General features: G+C 39.7%; 2 protein-coding genes across 5 annotated transcripts; both read right to left on the bottom strand.

The window, feature by feature from the left end:
* Window positions 1-6,469: 6,469 nt before the first annotated feature.
* LOC148297601 (uncharacterized) lies at window positions 6,470-7,387 on the bottom strand. The gene has a single exon (XM_088247710.1). The coding sequence runs from the start codon at window positions 7,385-7,387 to the stop codon at window positions 6,470-6,472; it is 918 nt and encodes a 305-aa protein (XP_088103836.1).
* A 1,715-nt stretch (window positions 7,388-9,102) lies between these two features.
* Window positions 9,103-15,151, bottom strand: IQD13 (IQ-domain 13). 4 transcript variants are annotated; one of them, XM_088246464.1, is made up of 7 exons: window positions 14,762-15,151; window positions 14,557-14,637; window positions 13,662-13,750; window positions 12,730-13,155; window positions 11,733-11,972; window positions 10,509-10,640; window positions 9,103-10,041 (listed from the first exon to the last, which is right to left on the bottom strand). In XM_088246464.1, exons 3-7 carry the CDS (start codon window positions 13,725-13,727, stop codon window positions 9,286-9,288), a joined length of 1,620 nt encoding a protein of 539 aa, XP_088102590.1. In that variant the 5' UTR covers window positions 13,728-13,750; window positions 14,557-14,637; window positions 14,762-15,151; the 3' UTR covers window positions 9,103-9,285. The 4 variants fall into 4 exon arrangements, with proteins under 4 accessions (XP_088102590.1, XP_088102588.1, XP_088102589.1 ...); XM_088246462.1 differs by having other exon boundaries at window positions 13,653-13,750; window positions 14,762-15,150; XM_088246463.1 differs by lacking the exon at window positions 14,557-14,637.
* Window positions 15,152-15,984: the final 833 nt, after the last annotated feature.

Raw genomic sequence — 15,984 nt, 5'->3', positions numbered from 1 at the left:
GCTCTAGCAATCACCATAGAGCCCTTGGTAAGCTTTAATTTTCCTTGGCCAATATAATGCTCAAAACCTTGTCGGTCAAGAACACCAACAGATATCAGATTGAGACGCAGCTCTGAAACGTGTCTCACATCTTTCAGCAGCAACTGGCACCCAAGATTAGTCTCGAGACAGATATCACCAATTCCAAGAATTTTTGAGTAGCTATTATTTCCCATCTTCACTATGCCAAAATCTCCTTCTTTGTATGTACTGAAGAACTCTCGTTTGGAAGTGGCATGAAACGAAGCGCCATTGTCAAAAATCCATTCTGTGCCTTGATCATGATGACCCATGTTTAGGCATTCTTCAACAGAGAGAATTTCAGTTTCATTTCCGCTTAGGACTGCTGTGGTGTTGTTGCTTTCTTCTCTCTTTTGGTTTTCTCCTTCATTTCTCCTTTGGTTGTGGCCTTCGTTTTGTTCTCTCTTCCATGCACGGCAATGCTTCTTCATATGGCCCTCTTTGCCACAATGATGGCAGCTTCCTCTAAATCTTGATCTGGAGCGACTTGGGTTCTTTCCACGACCTCTTGGTCCTCTACTCTTGCTCCTTCCTCTGATTTCTGTCACATGTACCTGGCTGCTTTCGATGCCTGAAACTTTTCTCCTTGTTTCTTCATTAAACATGCTATCTTTAACACTATCTATAGTAAGAACACCATTGGGAGCAAAGTTACTTACAGTCACCACAAAGGTTTCCCAACTATCTGGCAAGGAACCCAGCAGCAAAAAAGCTTGCCACTCAGTGTCAATCGTCATTTTCATAGTTGCCAATTGGTTGACCAGATTCTGGAAGTTGTTCAGGTGCTCCGTCACACTCAAACCATCCTTGTACTTCATATTGATGAGCTCCTTGATCAAGAAGGCTTTCTTGGCTGCGGTCTTCTTCTCGAACAAGGATTCAAGCTTCTCCCAAAGAGAGTGCGCATCTGTTTCATTAGACACATGGTGAAACACGCTGTCATCCACCCATTGTCTAATGTTGCCGATAGCTTTACGGTTCAGCTTTGTCCATTCGGCATCAGACATTGTTGCTGGCTTGGCCTTTGCACCTTCAATTGGTTCATGTAGGTCTTTGCAGTAAAGAATATCCTCCATCCTTGGTTTCCAGGTCACCCAATTGGAGTTGTTGAGTTTGATCATAGAGCTTCCTTCCATTCTGCACTATTCACAGGCACTGTTCTCGAGCACTATTCACGAGCACTATTCACAAACACTGTTCACGAGCACTATTCACGACGGAATTGCTTCCGGCTCTGATACCACTTGTTAGGATCGGTTAGTGCTAGAATGGAAATCTTCACAACTCAAACAACAAGTATAAGCAGAAAAATAAAGAACACCGGGAATTAACGTGGTTCGGCAATGCCTACATCCACGGGGCAGCAATATAAATTTCTTCCACTATAACAAAATAATGGGTACAACAAGAAAGGTCTTACCAAGCCAATGCCCAGGGCTTGATGATACACACAGAGAAAGTACAATGACACCACACTATACTCTCCTGTTTTTACCTCACTCACACACTTAGAGTGGAACACAATTAACTCTCACTCTCACAGAATTGGAGTGGAATACTGATGGCTGTTTGGAATGGTGTTCTCTCACTTCTCTTCCTCTCGGCTTCTCCAACTCTCTCTGACTCTTCAGCACATCACACACACCACTTACTTCCGCATGCACACACTTGCATGTCCTTTTATATTTGAGAAAGGAAAAGTTTGGAAGCTTTTAGATTTTTCTTCCAACGGATGGCAGCATCATTTGCTTGAGACACCATCATTGGCTAAAGACACCATCATTAGCTAAAGACATCATCATATCATGTTGGCTTCATCATTGTGTTGGTTTCTCTTTTGACCACCGAAAGAATGTTTTTCCATCATGGGCTGGACCCATGGTATTATGCCAACAATCTCCCCCTCCAGACCATGAGGGAGGAATACCGTGCATGACCCCAAATTTAATTGGAGTCCATTCCAGTAGCTTTGATGCAAAAGTTCAGCTTCTGTTTAGCGACAATCTTTGTCAACATATCTGATAGATTCTTGTCAGTATGAATCTTCTTTAACTGCAGCAACTTGTCTTCAATGGCTTCTCTTATCCAATGATATCGTACATCAATGTGTTTGGTGCGGGAATGATATGTTGAATTCTTGCTCAAATCAATAGCACTCTGACTGTCACAGTAGACTACATAGTCTTCTTGCTTCAAACCCAATTCTTGAAGGAACCGCTTCATCCATAACAACTCCTTGCATGCTTCTGTAGCTGCAATGTACTCAGCTTCTGTTGTGGATAAAGCAACACACTTTTGCAGCTTGGATTGCCAAGATACAGCTCCCCCTGCAAAAGTAAACAAGTACCCAGAAGTAGATTTTCTGTTGTCAAGGTCTCCTGCCATGTCAGCATCAGTAAATCCTTCTAGAATCGATTTGGAACCACCAAAACACAAGCACATTTTTGATGTACCCTTCAAATATCTTAAAATCCACTTGACTGCTTCCCAGTGGTCCTTTCCTGGATTGGAGAGATATCTGCTCACCACTCCTACTGCATGAGCAATGTCTGGTCGGGTGCACACCATGGCATACATAAGACTCCCTACAGCAGAAGAATAAGGAATAGAAGCCATTTTCTCCTTTTCTGCATCTGTACTCGGGCATGACTTCTTGCTTAGCTTGAAATGATTTGCTAGAGGTGAACTCACTGGTTTGGCTCCTTTCATGTTGAACCTTTCAAGCACCCGTTCAACATACCTCTCTTGTGACAGCCACAGCTTCTTGGATTTCCTGTCACGAACAATACGCATGCCCAAAATCTGTTTTGCTGGTCCTAAATCTTTCATGTCAAAGTACTTGGACAGCTCTTCCTTTAGCTTCCTAATCATATAAGCATCTTGACCAACAATTAACATGTCATCAACATATAACAGAAGTATTATGAATTTACCTCCCGCGAATTGTCGGATGTAGACACATGGATCTGCAACTGTCCTGTTGTATCCATGACTCATCATGAATGAGTCGAACTTCTTGTTCCACTGCCTTGGAGCTTGTTTAAGTCCATATAGACTTTTCTTCAGCTTGCAGACCATGTCTTCCTTCCCTTTAACTTTAAACCCTTCAGGTTGCTCCATATATATCTCCTCTTCTAAATCTCCATGAAGGAATGCAGTCTTCACATCTAGTTGTTCAAGTTCAAGATCCATGCTAGCTGCCATACCCAAGATAACGCGGACAGAGGTCATCTTCACCACTGGGGAGAAAATTTCGTCATAGTCAATGCCTTTCTTTTGACCAAAACCCTTCACTACCAAGCGAGCCTTGTACTTCGTCATCTGCTCATCCTTTTTCAGTTTGAATACCCATTTATTTTTGAGTGCCTTTCTCCATTCCGGTAGCTTCACCAGCTCATAAGTATCATTCTTCAATAAGGAATCCATCTCAGACTCCATTGCCTTCAACCATTTGTTACTGTCTTTGTGATCTATGGCCTCTTTAATCACAGCTTCAGGTTGAGCCTTCTCATCAGGGTCTGCTAGTGTTTGATCTTCATAAAAGATCACATCTCTGCTTCTTATGAATTTCTTTGCCTTTGGGTCCCATAATCTGTAGCCAAATTCTTCACCACCATAACCAAGAAAGACGCACGGTGTGGCCTTGTAGTCTAGCTTTGATCTTTGCTCCTTGGGCACATGCGCAAACGCCTTGCAGCCAAACACCTTCAGATGAGAGTAAGACACATCTTTTCCAGTCCACACTCTTTCTGGAACATCAAGGCCCAAGGGAACTGATGGGGATCTGTTGATCAGATAACAGGCTGTCATCACGGCTTCACCCCAAAACTGCTTGGATAACTTTGCAGTCCTCAACATACACCTGACCTTTTCCATGATGGTCCGGTTCATTCTTTCAGCTACACCGTTGTGTTGTGGAGTACCAGGAACTGTCTTCTCATGCCTTATGCCATGCTTTGCACAATATTCTCTGAATTGTTGAGATGTATATTCTCCACCATTATCGCTGCGGAGACACTTGAGAGATCTCCCGGTTTCTCTCTCTACCATGGCATGGAATTCCTGGAATGTCTGGAACACCTGGTCTTTGGTTTTCAACAAATACACCCAAACCTTTCGTGAAGCATCATCAATATAAGTAACAAAATATTTATTTCTTCCTAGTGACTCCACTTCCATGGGACCACACACATCAGAGTAAACAAGTTCCAACAAATTTTCTTTCTTTGTAGATGGTGTAGAAAAACTAACTCTATGTTGTTTTCCAAATAAACAAAACTCACAGGAATTTTTATGCGTACCTTTGGCAAAGGGAATAAAAGACTTCTTTGCCAAAACTTGTAGGCCTTTCTCACTCATGTGGCCTAACCTCTTGTGCCACAACTCTGGTGAAGAGTCCTCAACTGGGTTCAACTTATTTTTGCAGACTTTGGCATATGACCTGTATAAGGTGCTACAAAGATTTGCTCTAGCAATCACCATAGAGCCCTTGGTAAGCTTTAATTTTCCTTGGCCAATATAATGCTCAAAACCTTGTCGGTCAAGAACACCAACAGATATCAGATTGAGACGCAGCTCTGAAACGTGTCTCACATCTTTCAGCAGCAACTGGCACCCAAGATTAGTCTCGAGACAGATATCACCAATTCCAAGAATTTTTGAGTAGCTATTATTTCCCATCTTCACTATGCCAAAATCTCCTTCTTTGTATGTACTGAAGAACTCTCGTTTGGAAGTGGCATGAAACGAAGCGCCATTGTCAAAAATCCATTCTGTGCCTTGATCATGATGACCCATGTTTAGGCATTCTTCAACAGAGAGAATTTCAGTTTCATTTCCGCTTAGGACTGCTGTGGTGTTGTTGCTTTCTTCTCTCTTTTGGTTTTCTCCTTCATTTCTCCTTTGGTTGTGGCCTTCGTTTTGTTCTCTCTTCCATGCACGGCAATGCTTCTTCATATGGCCCTCTTTGCCACAATGATGGCAGCTTCCTCTAAATCTTGATCTGGAGCGACTTGGGTTCTTTCCACGACCTCTTGGTCCTCTACTCTTGCTCCTTCCTCTGATTTCTGTCACATGTACCTGGCTGCTTTCGATGCCTGAAACTTTTCTCCTTGTTTCTTCATTAAACATGCTATCTTTAACACTATCTATAGTAAGAACACCATTGGGAGCAAAGTTACTTACAGTCACCACAAAGGTTTCCCAACTATCTGGCAAGGAACCCAGCAGCAAAAAAGCTTGCCACTCAGTGTCAATCGTCATTTTCATAGTTGCCAATTGGTTGACCAGATTCTGGAAGTTGTTCAGGTGCTCCGTCACACTCAAACCATCCTTGTACTTCATATTGATGAGCTCCTTGATCAAGAAGGCTTTCTTGGCTGCGGTCTTCTTCTCGAACAAGGATTCAAGCTTCTCCCAAAGAGAGTGCGCATCTGTTTCATTAGACACATGGTGAAACACGCTGTCATCCACCCATTGTCTAATGTTGCCGATAGCTTTACGGTTCAGCTTTGTCCATTCGGCATCAGACATTGTTGCTGGCTTGGCCTTTGCACCTTCAATTGGTTCATGTAGGTCTTTGCAGTAAAGAATATCCTCCATCCTTGGTTTCCAGGTCACCCAATTGGAGTTGTTGAGTTTGATCATAGAGCTTCCTTCCATTCTGCACTATTCACAGGCACTGTTCTCGAGCACTATTCACGAGCACTATTCACAAACACTGTTCACGAGCACTATTCACGACGGAATTGCTTCCGGCTCTGATACCACTTGTTAGGATCGGTTAGTGCTAGAATGGAAATCTTCACAACTCAAACAACAAGTATAAGCAGAAAAATAAAGAACACCGGGAATTAACGTGGTTCGGCAATGCCTACATCCACGGGGCAGCAATATAAATTTCTTCCACTATAACAAAATAATGGGTACAACAAGAAAGGTCTTACCAAGCCAATGCCCAGGGCTTGATGATACACACAGAGAAAGTACAATGACACCACACTATACTCTCCTGTTTTTACCTCACTCACACACTTAGAGTGGAACACAATTAACTCTCACTCTCACAGAATTGGAGTGGAATACTGATGGCTGTTTGGAATGGTGTTCTCTCACTTCTCTTCCTCTCGGCTTCTCCAACTCTCTCTGACTCTTCAGCACATCACACACACCACTTACTTCCGCATGCACACACTTGCATGTCCTTTTATATTTGAGAAAGGAAAAGTTTGGAAGCTTTTAGATTTTTCTTCCAACGGATGGCAGCATCATTTGCTTGAGACACCATCATTGGCTAAAGACACCATCATTAGCTAAAGACATCATCATATCATGTTGGCTTCATCATTGTGTTGGTTTCTCTTTTGACCACCGAAAGAATGTTTTTCCATCATGGGCTGGACCCATGGTATTATGCCAACAAGTCCAAGTACCACGTGTTGCAATTCTGGTTATCTCTTTCTTCAACAGTTGCCATCAGTAACATCTCCTCCTCTTTCTCAGCCACATTAGCTTTGTTCTCCTTCTCCTTTTGAGGACACTCATATTGGAAGTGTCCAAGTTCATGGCAATGGTAGAACTCCACAGTTGACTTATCAAATGGACCCTGACGGCCTCTCCCTCTTCCATGACCTCTGAATCTGCCTCGATCTCTTCCTCTTCCTAATGTGTAATTCTCATGACTAACCTTGAGAGCTTGCTCTTCAATATCATGACAAGTCATCTTTTGCTCATGCACTAGCATACTACTTTGCAATTCATCAATTGAAAGTGCATCAATATCTTTTGACTCTTCAATCGAACATACAACATAGTCATACTTAGATGTCATATACCTGAGAATCTTCTTAATCACAGTCACATCTTCCATTCTATCTCCATGTATCCTCATTTTGTTTGCAACAGTCAATGTTCGAGCAAAATAGTTAGTGACTGCTTCTCCATTCTCTATTTGCAACATCTGGAGCTCTTTGCTAAGAGCTTGCAATTGTGCATGTTTGACTCTAGCCGTGCCTTGATACTTTTTCTTCAAGGAATCCCAAATATCCTTTGCCGTATCTTTCTTCATAATTGTCTCCAAAATAGCTCGATCAATGACTTGAAACAAGTAATTCTTGGCCTTCAAGTCTTTGAGCTTCTGATCCTCTAAGGTTTTGAGTTGAGCTTCTGTCAACGTCATTCCTTCTGCATATGTTTTGATTCCATTCTCCACGAGACTCCAGTATTCTTTAGATCTCAAAAAATTCTCCATCAACATGCTCCCATGGTCATAGTGACCATCGAACTGTGGGATTAATGGTTGAACAAAGCTGCTTCCTTCAGTCGACATTGATACTTGCCACGGCAATCTACTTTTCTTTGCTCTTTAGCCCCCAATTTGGAGCTCTGATACCAATTGTTAGTTTCTAGATTTACCGAGAGGAAACAGAAAATAAACTTGCACGGCTCCATGACCTGCTGCACGATCACGTGACCAACAACTCCTAAAACCAAGAGATCTTCGTAAAGAAACGTTCAAACCTCAGCTACTTCCCTAAAACGTAGGGTTATTCCAACTAAACAGAATTACTCTAATAAATATTAAATAACTTCACATTCTCATCGCTGCTTAAAGTCGTACTCTCTCACAAAAGTACTAGTTTGCGAGATTTGTGAGAAATTACGACGAATCCCCAGAGTATGATAGTTGTGGTTTTCCTATTGAGCGAGTTTTGGATCGATTTCTTCTACTGAAACTCGTTATTTACGAGTTTTTTTTTGGGATATTTATAAAAATACCCAATTTTAGACATGTATTTATAAAAATACCCAAGCACTATGTAAACATAGAAACATACCCAAAACACCCAAAATGGGTTTTGGGTATGTGTGTAATGATGGGTTTTGGGTATGTTTATAAATGGGTTTTGAGTGTGTGTAATGATGAGTTTTGGGTATGTTTATAAAGTGTTTTGGGTGTTGGGTATTTTTATAATTTCAGCCCCCATTTTGGGTATTTTAGTGAAACTCCCTTTTTTTTTTCGTAATATTTTCAGCTATATTAGGGCATCCGGTTATCAAATGACAACTGCTAGATTCAATTGAAATGAAATAAACGGCCAGATTCGGCTATATACAGTTAGTGTATACGACTACCTAAGAATTACCGCAAAATCTCTAGTGATCAAAATGCACTACATAAACCACACCCCACAAAACACCCCCCCCACCACACCCCCCACCCCCCACACCGCCCCTTCCCCCCGGGTCAGCTCATATCCCCATTACTACAATCTCAATACTTCCACCTACTTAATTAGATTTCTAGCTCTGGTCCCTGTTCAGGATCAGGAATTTGAAGAGTTGGGGTTTGGATTTTGGAGGAGAAATGCGATGCTACTGCCAGCGTCGTCTAGATCTTTGTCGGCCAGGATTGAAAGTTGAAGATTGCCGCTGCAGATCCAGTGTTGGTTTCAAAAGGGGTAGAGAGAGAGAGAGAGAGAGAGAGAGATTTGATTGGCAGTGAAGAGGAGAGGGGTTGCTGCCAAAGGCCTGTTAGGTGCATATCGGGGTTGGGTAAGGTAATGGGGGAACGTCGTGGCTCATGGCAGCTAGTGCTAAGTTTTTGGTTTTTTCGCTTTTTAGTTTCAGATCTTATTTCTAACTTTCCAGCCTTTTATTTGGGACCAAAATGCCCCTCAACTTCTAACATCCGTTACTATAATTTAACAAAGATCTGAAATTTGGTTAAATTGAAACCACTAGAGTAAAAATGATCGAATTGAAATCACAGGGACGTTAATAATAAAAGTGATAAACCACAAGGACAAAAGTGACTTTCTGCCTTAAATGAGAGACATACACAGGGACCTTAATAATAAAAGTGATAAACCACAAGGACAAAAGTGACTTTCTGCCTTAAATGAGAGACATATTGCCACAATTTGAGATACTACGAGACAGAGAGGTACAGAGGATCTGAAGTGTTTGCGAGCTATTACATAGAAAGAGAGTCATAAGATACTGAAGCAAAGCCAGACAAGAAAAAACAAAACAAAATTGTCATGATATCAAAACCCAAATTCCGTTGCATCAAATAATATCCAAACCATAATCGGTTCCTATATATAATATATTTATTATACATCAGTATTTTGCAACTCAAAGCTATCACCATACAATCAATCAAGGAAAATAAACACCACAGTAGGGGATAGAAGAAAAGGTTAAAAAGTATAGGAAAATAAATCACACAAATCTATTAAATGGCTTCCTTCCAACTCCTGCAGGCATAGAAACCGTGGAATCTATGCTCAAATTTCCTAGAGACTGCAGGGGCGGGTTCTTGTCTAAAATCCTTTGAGAGCTGGAATCCTTATTATTAGAGAAAAAAGAAGCTTTGTTCCACTTGAAAGACCCAATGCCTTGTGTCAAAGGGAAGGAGAGCCTTCTTTTGGACTCACTGCTTGGAGTCCCCACAAATCTCTCCCTGGGATTACTACCAGCTCGCGCTTTGGCTTTGGCTGACACGGTTGGAGCCATGTAACTGGGAACCGAGAACGGGGGGCAGCTTGTGAGGCTATCATCATCCTTCAGTGGAAAACCAAAAGGGGATTCAGCTCCACCAGCTGGCAGTCGTCTTGTGTACTTTGATAGCCCCAAGCTGTTTGCTTGTGGAGTACTACTCATATTAATCGGAGGCGGGGTTCCTGCTTGTTTTAGTGTTGTCAGATTTATGGTTGATTTTGAGGATTTTGGCGTGTCCAGATTGTTATCAAATAAAAAGGGATGTTGCCTCTGACTGCTTGCTTGTGGCACCGGGCTTGGCTTCAGTTCTGAATGTGATCTCGGAGGAGTCAGTTGAAAGTTCTTCAATGCATTGGTTTCTGTAGGAGGGTCTTTTGGGGGGAGCTGACGTTCCAACCAGTTCCACCACCATGGGAATCCCCCAGACCGGATATCAGCTACAGGTGTTTGGCCTGATTTAGGAGTAGCTTTCAACAGCTGTTTTTGGCGCACACAGGTACAAAGCATCATCAAGAAATAAGAAAACCATCAATTGCAATAATCTGCTTCTCATTCTAGTATATACTATATACCATCATTTGCAAGGAACAAATTGCATAACCATTAAAATACTTTTAGGCGGCGGGTTCAACCTTGTTCAATAGGGAAATCTTGATCATAATAATAAATATGGTAAGTTACGTACTTCAAAGGTGAAAGTTTTCTAACATTGTCAAGAGTATTTTTGTATACTCAAAATTTCTACCTATGTCGTTATTAATATTGCATCTGTTAGTTTTCTTAAGTCTAACATTTTACACCAAAGATCATAGTTATCAGATTCGTACTTGAAATTTGATACGATAGAAAATTGAAATTTTAACATAAAAATGAAGATTTCTCTTTTCTATCTGAACACAAAGTGAAGATGGACAGCTCATGAATTACTAGTGGAGAAAGAATACCTGGTGGGAGTATGCATAGGCCATTGCTCTTTCTCTTTTAACGACTGCCTCAACCTTCTTCTGCAACCTTGCCTCCACTTCCTCCTTAGTTAGCAAACTATCATCCCATTCATCATTATTGCCTGTCTCAGACTACATCACGGTGCATCCAATTGTTAGGATTACTTATTTTTATAGTAGTTGTTAGGATTATTACTTAATTTTATAGATATGTCATAATTAATTGACAGACATAACAGCAAAGAGTATTTTTCCTCTGTTTTCTTTAGTAGAAAAGGTCGTAGTCTTCTTTTCCACTTCAGAAAGTTAGAATGATGTGGGTCCAAATGTGTCATAGTTCAAAAGGCGATTTCACTTATCTATCTAGAGAACTAATGCAGACTAAAGAAGTAATATTGGTTCATAATGTGAGATTAATATACACTGTTGGCCCATTCCCTAACAGCTTTAGATTTTGGGGCCGGTGACTGTCTAACATGGTATCAGGGATGTGAGAGAGGGTGTAAGGTTGATATACATTTCCCCTTTCCCTAATAGGTTAAGCTTTCGGAAACAATTGTTGTCTAGCACAATTCATGAAAGTCAGAACGTACTGAAATAGAATTCACCATTGCAGGCTTCAGAGACCCCAAACTCATTAAATAGAATAACACAAATAACAAGTCATAGAAGATTCAAGAGGCCTATAACAATCAACAGAGTCACCAATGAGCTGGCTTGATCTTTTCTCGAAATATAAACACAAAGAAGAGTTTTCTTTGAACTGAGAGCTATATCAATGTGCATTGCGCTGTGCTCAGCTTGATACACATGTTTGGCTCATTCCCCATAAACTCTTACAGGAACTTAGCTATTGTTCTTTGTGATAACAGCTTGTATTTTGTATTCTATGTTCTAAGTACATGGGTAAGGTCCACATTTGTCACAAATTAGTGGCTATACCCACAAAAGAGGAAGTGTTAATGTGTGGGTGTGTGTCTGTGTATCATTACATGATCCTCTTGATATATATTTTTAGGCCCCTTTATACCTAGCTAACAGCTTAAACTTTTGGAACAACCAAACTACATCAAGAAGGAAACCCATAATGGATCTGTATAGTAACTAATTTTCAAACAGCATAACTAAACGTTTGAATAAATGCTATGTCTCCTATCTTGGGGTCAAATGGTGAATCCTAAAACAGATAGGAATGGAATCACAAACAGATAAATGGGAACTTACTGCCTGGCTCAAGGTCCATTTGCCAAAGGTGCTTTCCACTTCCTTATCATTCTTGTATTGACCTTGATGTTTTGCTTGATTTTCTAACATCTGGATCCTGCGTGACTGAATTTGAGACTGAACCCGCACCAAGAGTTGCATGTATTTCATGGCATTCAATGTCTGGCGCTTCACATTTTGTCCTCTCACCACTCCTTGAAGCCTCACTAGACCCTTTAGAGCTCTAAAGCTTCTCCTTGCCTGTACAACAAGTACCACATTATCTCGTCTCGGTTGCAGTTTTTTCATAAATATAGAGTATGTTCATTAAACAGGGCCCCACACAGTTCCTAACTTGTAGTTACCGAAACCTAGACTTGACCTAGATGTAGTTCTATTCTATTAAGCTTGCTTAAGAATTTTGTTTTTTTGGGTCAAAGCTTGCTTACTATAACTTTGCGTGGTATCAAAGCCTTTTGAAGAACTCCTTTTGAATGAACTCTAGTTCAGTAATTCAGAATCCTACTAATATTATATCTTTATCCCGTGGACTCTGCCTCTAGAGTTATAAAATGCAACTCTACTGTAAGATGATGCACATTTGGAATAAATTATCATTCTGTAAGATAGACAAAAAGAAACATACCAGACAAATGCCTACCCCTGCATACCCTTTTGCACACCAATTACTTTGAACTGTTATTGTGCTTCTAAAGAATAACTATGCACATAAAATTTGCGACTGCATGATAACAGTCAGCAAACGAAACACGAGATTCTAGACAGGACCTTATATTATACCGACGGCTGCGTTTTGTGAAAACTGGAAAATCTACTGCTTTTACCTAACAAATTTTCTGAAACTCGACATTTTGCATTTCAGATGATAAGGCATATATTTGCATTGAATTCTATTTTCCTGTATTGAATTCTACTCTCTCATTTTCCAGTCTTGTCGTTGCACATCTCTAGACATTCCCCCACCCTTGAATGCTAACAATGGGAAGTATGAGCTTACCATATAACCTCTATAAGCTGCTTGGATTTTAGTAGCTGAAGCATGGTGGTTCCTTAGAGTTGGTTCAGGTCTGTATCTAATCTCCTTATGATGATGAAGAATCCTAGGAGATGGCGCTCTTGGGGAAGGAGCTCTTGGAGAAGGAGCCCTTGGAGAAGCAGCCCTTGGAGAAGCAGCCCTTGGTGAGCCAACCCTTGGGGAAGGATCCCTGGGAGAAGCAACTCTAGGAGGCACAAAAGGCGGTGTCTTTGGTTGCTCATCGGGGGTAGGAGGCCTAAAATTTACTCTTTGATGCTCCCTTTCAAAATCCCCAAAAATTTTCTCAATGCTGCTTGGTTCCCTGAACAGGGGAATGAATGAATTGGTCTCTCCATGCTTTAGTTTCCCAAGCCCCTTCTTTTCTTTTGTGTTTTTCTTCTCTGAACCCTGCAATATGATTAATAATGAGAATTAGTTTGAACTAGCAAGTGTTTTGCATGTTTTTAATAGCAAATTGAACCTTTGTGCTCCAACAAAAACTAACTATGCAGTGCAGAAATTTAAGTAAAATGCATACCACTCCCATAATATTGAAATTTCTTTTTTTTTCTGACATAAGATAAACTGAACTGAACATACGATTGTAAAACTAGGCAGAGGTTCTTTAGTATGAATTTATGATTGTTATATGATTCTTAATCACCATATACGACAAACCATCATAGTTTATACGAAAACACCACACCTTCATTTAAGCCAGTAGTGGAATCTAGTGTGGGGTACATAAAAGTTTAAATTTTGGGAAAAATAGTTCCATATAGATCACAATTAAAACAACAGGTTAACCTTTGAATCATCTGCTTATTTGAGAAGTCCAAACAAATTGTGAAATAATTCAACAAAACTCCATTGGAAACAGAAAAACTAAGCCACTATTGTCTTACATTGACTACCTTCTCCTTGGAATGCGGTGAAAAAACCCTCTTTATGGCAGAAAACCAACTCCCTTTCTTTCCCATGTTCCTAGCATTACTGTTTCTACCTGAAAGGGAAATGAAAGAGCAATTCAGGATTTGCAGGTGCTTGCAAGTAGCATTTTCCCACGTACCAAAAAAACATGCTTAACTTAAAAAAGAATTGAACACATGTGTCACACAAACCATCTCTCTTATTTTCATATACATTTCTTTCTCTGTGGTTGTTTTGTTTATGCTTAATGTCCCCGCAAATTAATAATTAAGACATCAATAATAATCGAAATCAACCATCAGTTCGTCTCCATAACATTCATCAACTTAAAATGAAAAAATATTAAAAGATGAACCTTGCTAGATCGATCGGCAACACTCTCTATCTCAGATTGCTAACTCCCAAAGCAAAAGAAGATTACATCCTTGTGTAGACATTAGAATAAGAAGGCAGGCCTGAGTTTGGTGCTTCCAAAAGGCCTCTCAGTTTCCCGGTTTAAAATAATATACGAGCGTATTTAATCTCCAAATAAAAATATGAGAACAAAGTAGAGTTGTATGGTTAAACACGCACGAAAGATCATTATTGTGTATTTAATCAGTTCATCGCCACATTTGTAGGGATATAATACTGAAGAAAGAAAAAAAGATACCAAAATTCACCCCAAAAAAAAACAAGATGACCAAAACACAAACCAAAGAAGACCTAGAATATATATTTTTTATTTTTTATTTTTTTCAGGCACACACACAGAGACCGGAGAGAGAGGAGCTACAAGATAACAGTATCGAGACAAGACAATAATTCTCAAAGAAACATCATCTGACAAACAAGAACTCAAGAGGGATCCCAAGAACAAAGAATTCATAGGAAAATTACCTCAGAAGAACAGGACAACTGCTCTGACAGTAAGGCTTTTTTTAGCTCCACGAGAGGAAGAAGCTTCCATTTATTTTCGTTCTTAAAATTAAATTCCTCAAAATTCAGAATCATTTATATCTCCGAGACATTTAACAGAAACCCAAAAAGTTGAATAAATAAAGATAATTAAACTGATAATAAACTGAGATAATTTAATTTGTACCTTATAAGACCAACCCAGCTTCCAAAGACCCTAGAAAAAGCTGCTACAGCAAAAGGAAAGAGCAATCAGGATGAGAGAAGGGCTTCTCTTTCTATTTGGCTCTAGCCTCCCTCTCCTTTGTTATACCACATGCTTCTTTTCCACATAGCTTTTTACATAAAATTGTTGTTTATGACCTTCTTTCTCTGTTTCCTTTGTTTCTCACTCTACAACTTTGAATCCGGTTCTTGCTTGTAAGAATTTACTTTTCCTTCTTTCCCACCTTTCTCCTTTTGTGGGATTTATAATTTTCTTTTGCTATGTTTCTTGGTCATGATGATGAAGAGAGAGAGAGACAGACAGAGAGACAGAGAGAGGTTAGCTACTTTCTCACTCAATGTGGCCAACTTCAACCAACTTTACTTGAATGGGAAGACTATTTGTGCAGCTGCTATCTCCCCACTTATTACACGTTTGGGTACTTGAGTTTGGTACTCTGTTTTTATCTTCTTATTTTAGTTTTTGGCCTTAATTAATTATATATTTATCATCTTCCACTTCATAGCATTTGTAGAAATCCCCCCACTTATTTTTTTAATTTAAAATTAATGTTATTTGTATCATATTTAAGAATCACTTAAAAAAAATTACAGTTCCCAATATGTATATATACTTTCTTTTCTTTTTTTTACTTTGGTGTACAATATGCATGTATTTTGCTAGAATGTGGCTTTGAGTTATCCATCATTACACATGTTTTTTTCTACCATGGTAAATCTGCCTATCTGAAACTCCTTGAAACATCAAATCGAGAACCTTAGCCTCGCCTTAAAGAAAGCATTAATGAATAAACTGAGCTGTTAAGCCAAATTAATGGGGAATATTTTGTTTGGTGGAGACAGAACCCAGTTGCTCATATGTGCATCTGCCAATTATTTACCAAGTCGAAATTAGAAAGACTAGTAACCTGCCCGCATATCATGCAATGTCTAATATTAGAAGGAATTGGGTTGGTTGAATCTGAAGAAGTTAGTAAGTTAGAAGTAGCTCTAGAGGTGCGATTTGGAAACCCATGTTAAGGAGCTCTACACTGTTCAAACCGCGCTGCAATTTTGGATTGCAAGACAATGTTTATCCAACTAATCATTGTTTTTTTTAAAAAAAAAAATTACGGTGTGGTACTAGAATATAGCCACTTGATATAATTTAAGATATACTAGTATTTGATAAATATATACTTTATT

Source organism: Prunus avium, chromosome 1 (assembly GCF_965620075.1).
Source record: "Prunus avium chromosome 1, drPruAviu1.hap1.1, whole genome shotgun sequence".
NCBI lineage: Eukaryota > Viridiplantae > Streptophyta > Magnoliopsida > Rosales > Rosaceae > Prunus > Prunus avium.
Note: the sequence above shows the minus strand (reverse complement) of the source record. Positions and strands in the feature narration are given on the sequence as shown.

What these genes read in the sequence shown, in the direction of transcription:
- LOC148297601 (XM_088247710.1), bottom strand. Translation starts at nt 7,387, where the DNA reads ATGTCGACTGAAGGAAGCAGCTTTGTTCAACCATTAATCCCACAGTTC.
- IQD13 (XM_088246462.1), bottom strand. Translation starts at nt 13,727, where the DNA reads ATGGGAAAGAAAGGGAGTTGGTTTTCTGCCATAAAGAGGGTTTTTTCA. An exon ending in CAGCTTATAGAGGTTATATG is followed by an intron (nt 11,973 to 12,729) that starts GTAAGCTCATAC and finishes CTTGTTGTACAG; the next exon opens with GCAAGGAGAAGCTTTAGAGC. An exon ending in CCTATGCATACTCCCACCAG is followed by an intron (nt 10,042 to 10,508) that starts GTATTCTTTCTC and finishes CGCCAAAAACAG; the next exon opens with CTGTTGAAAGCTACTCCTAA.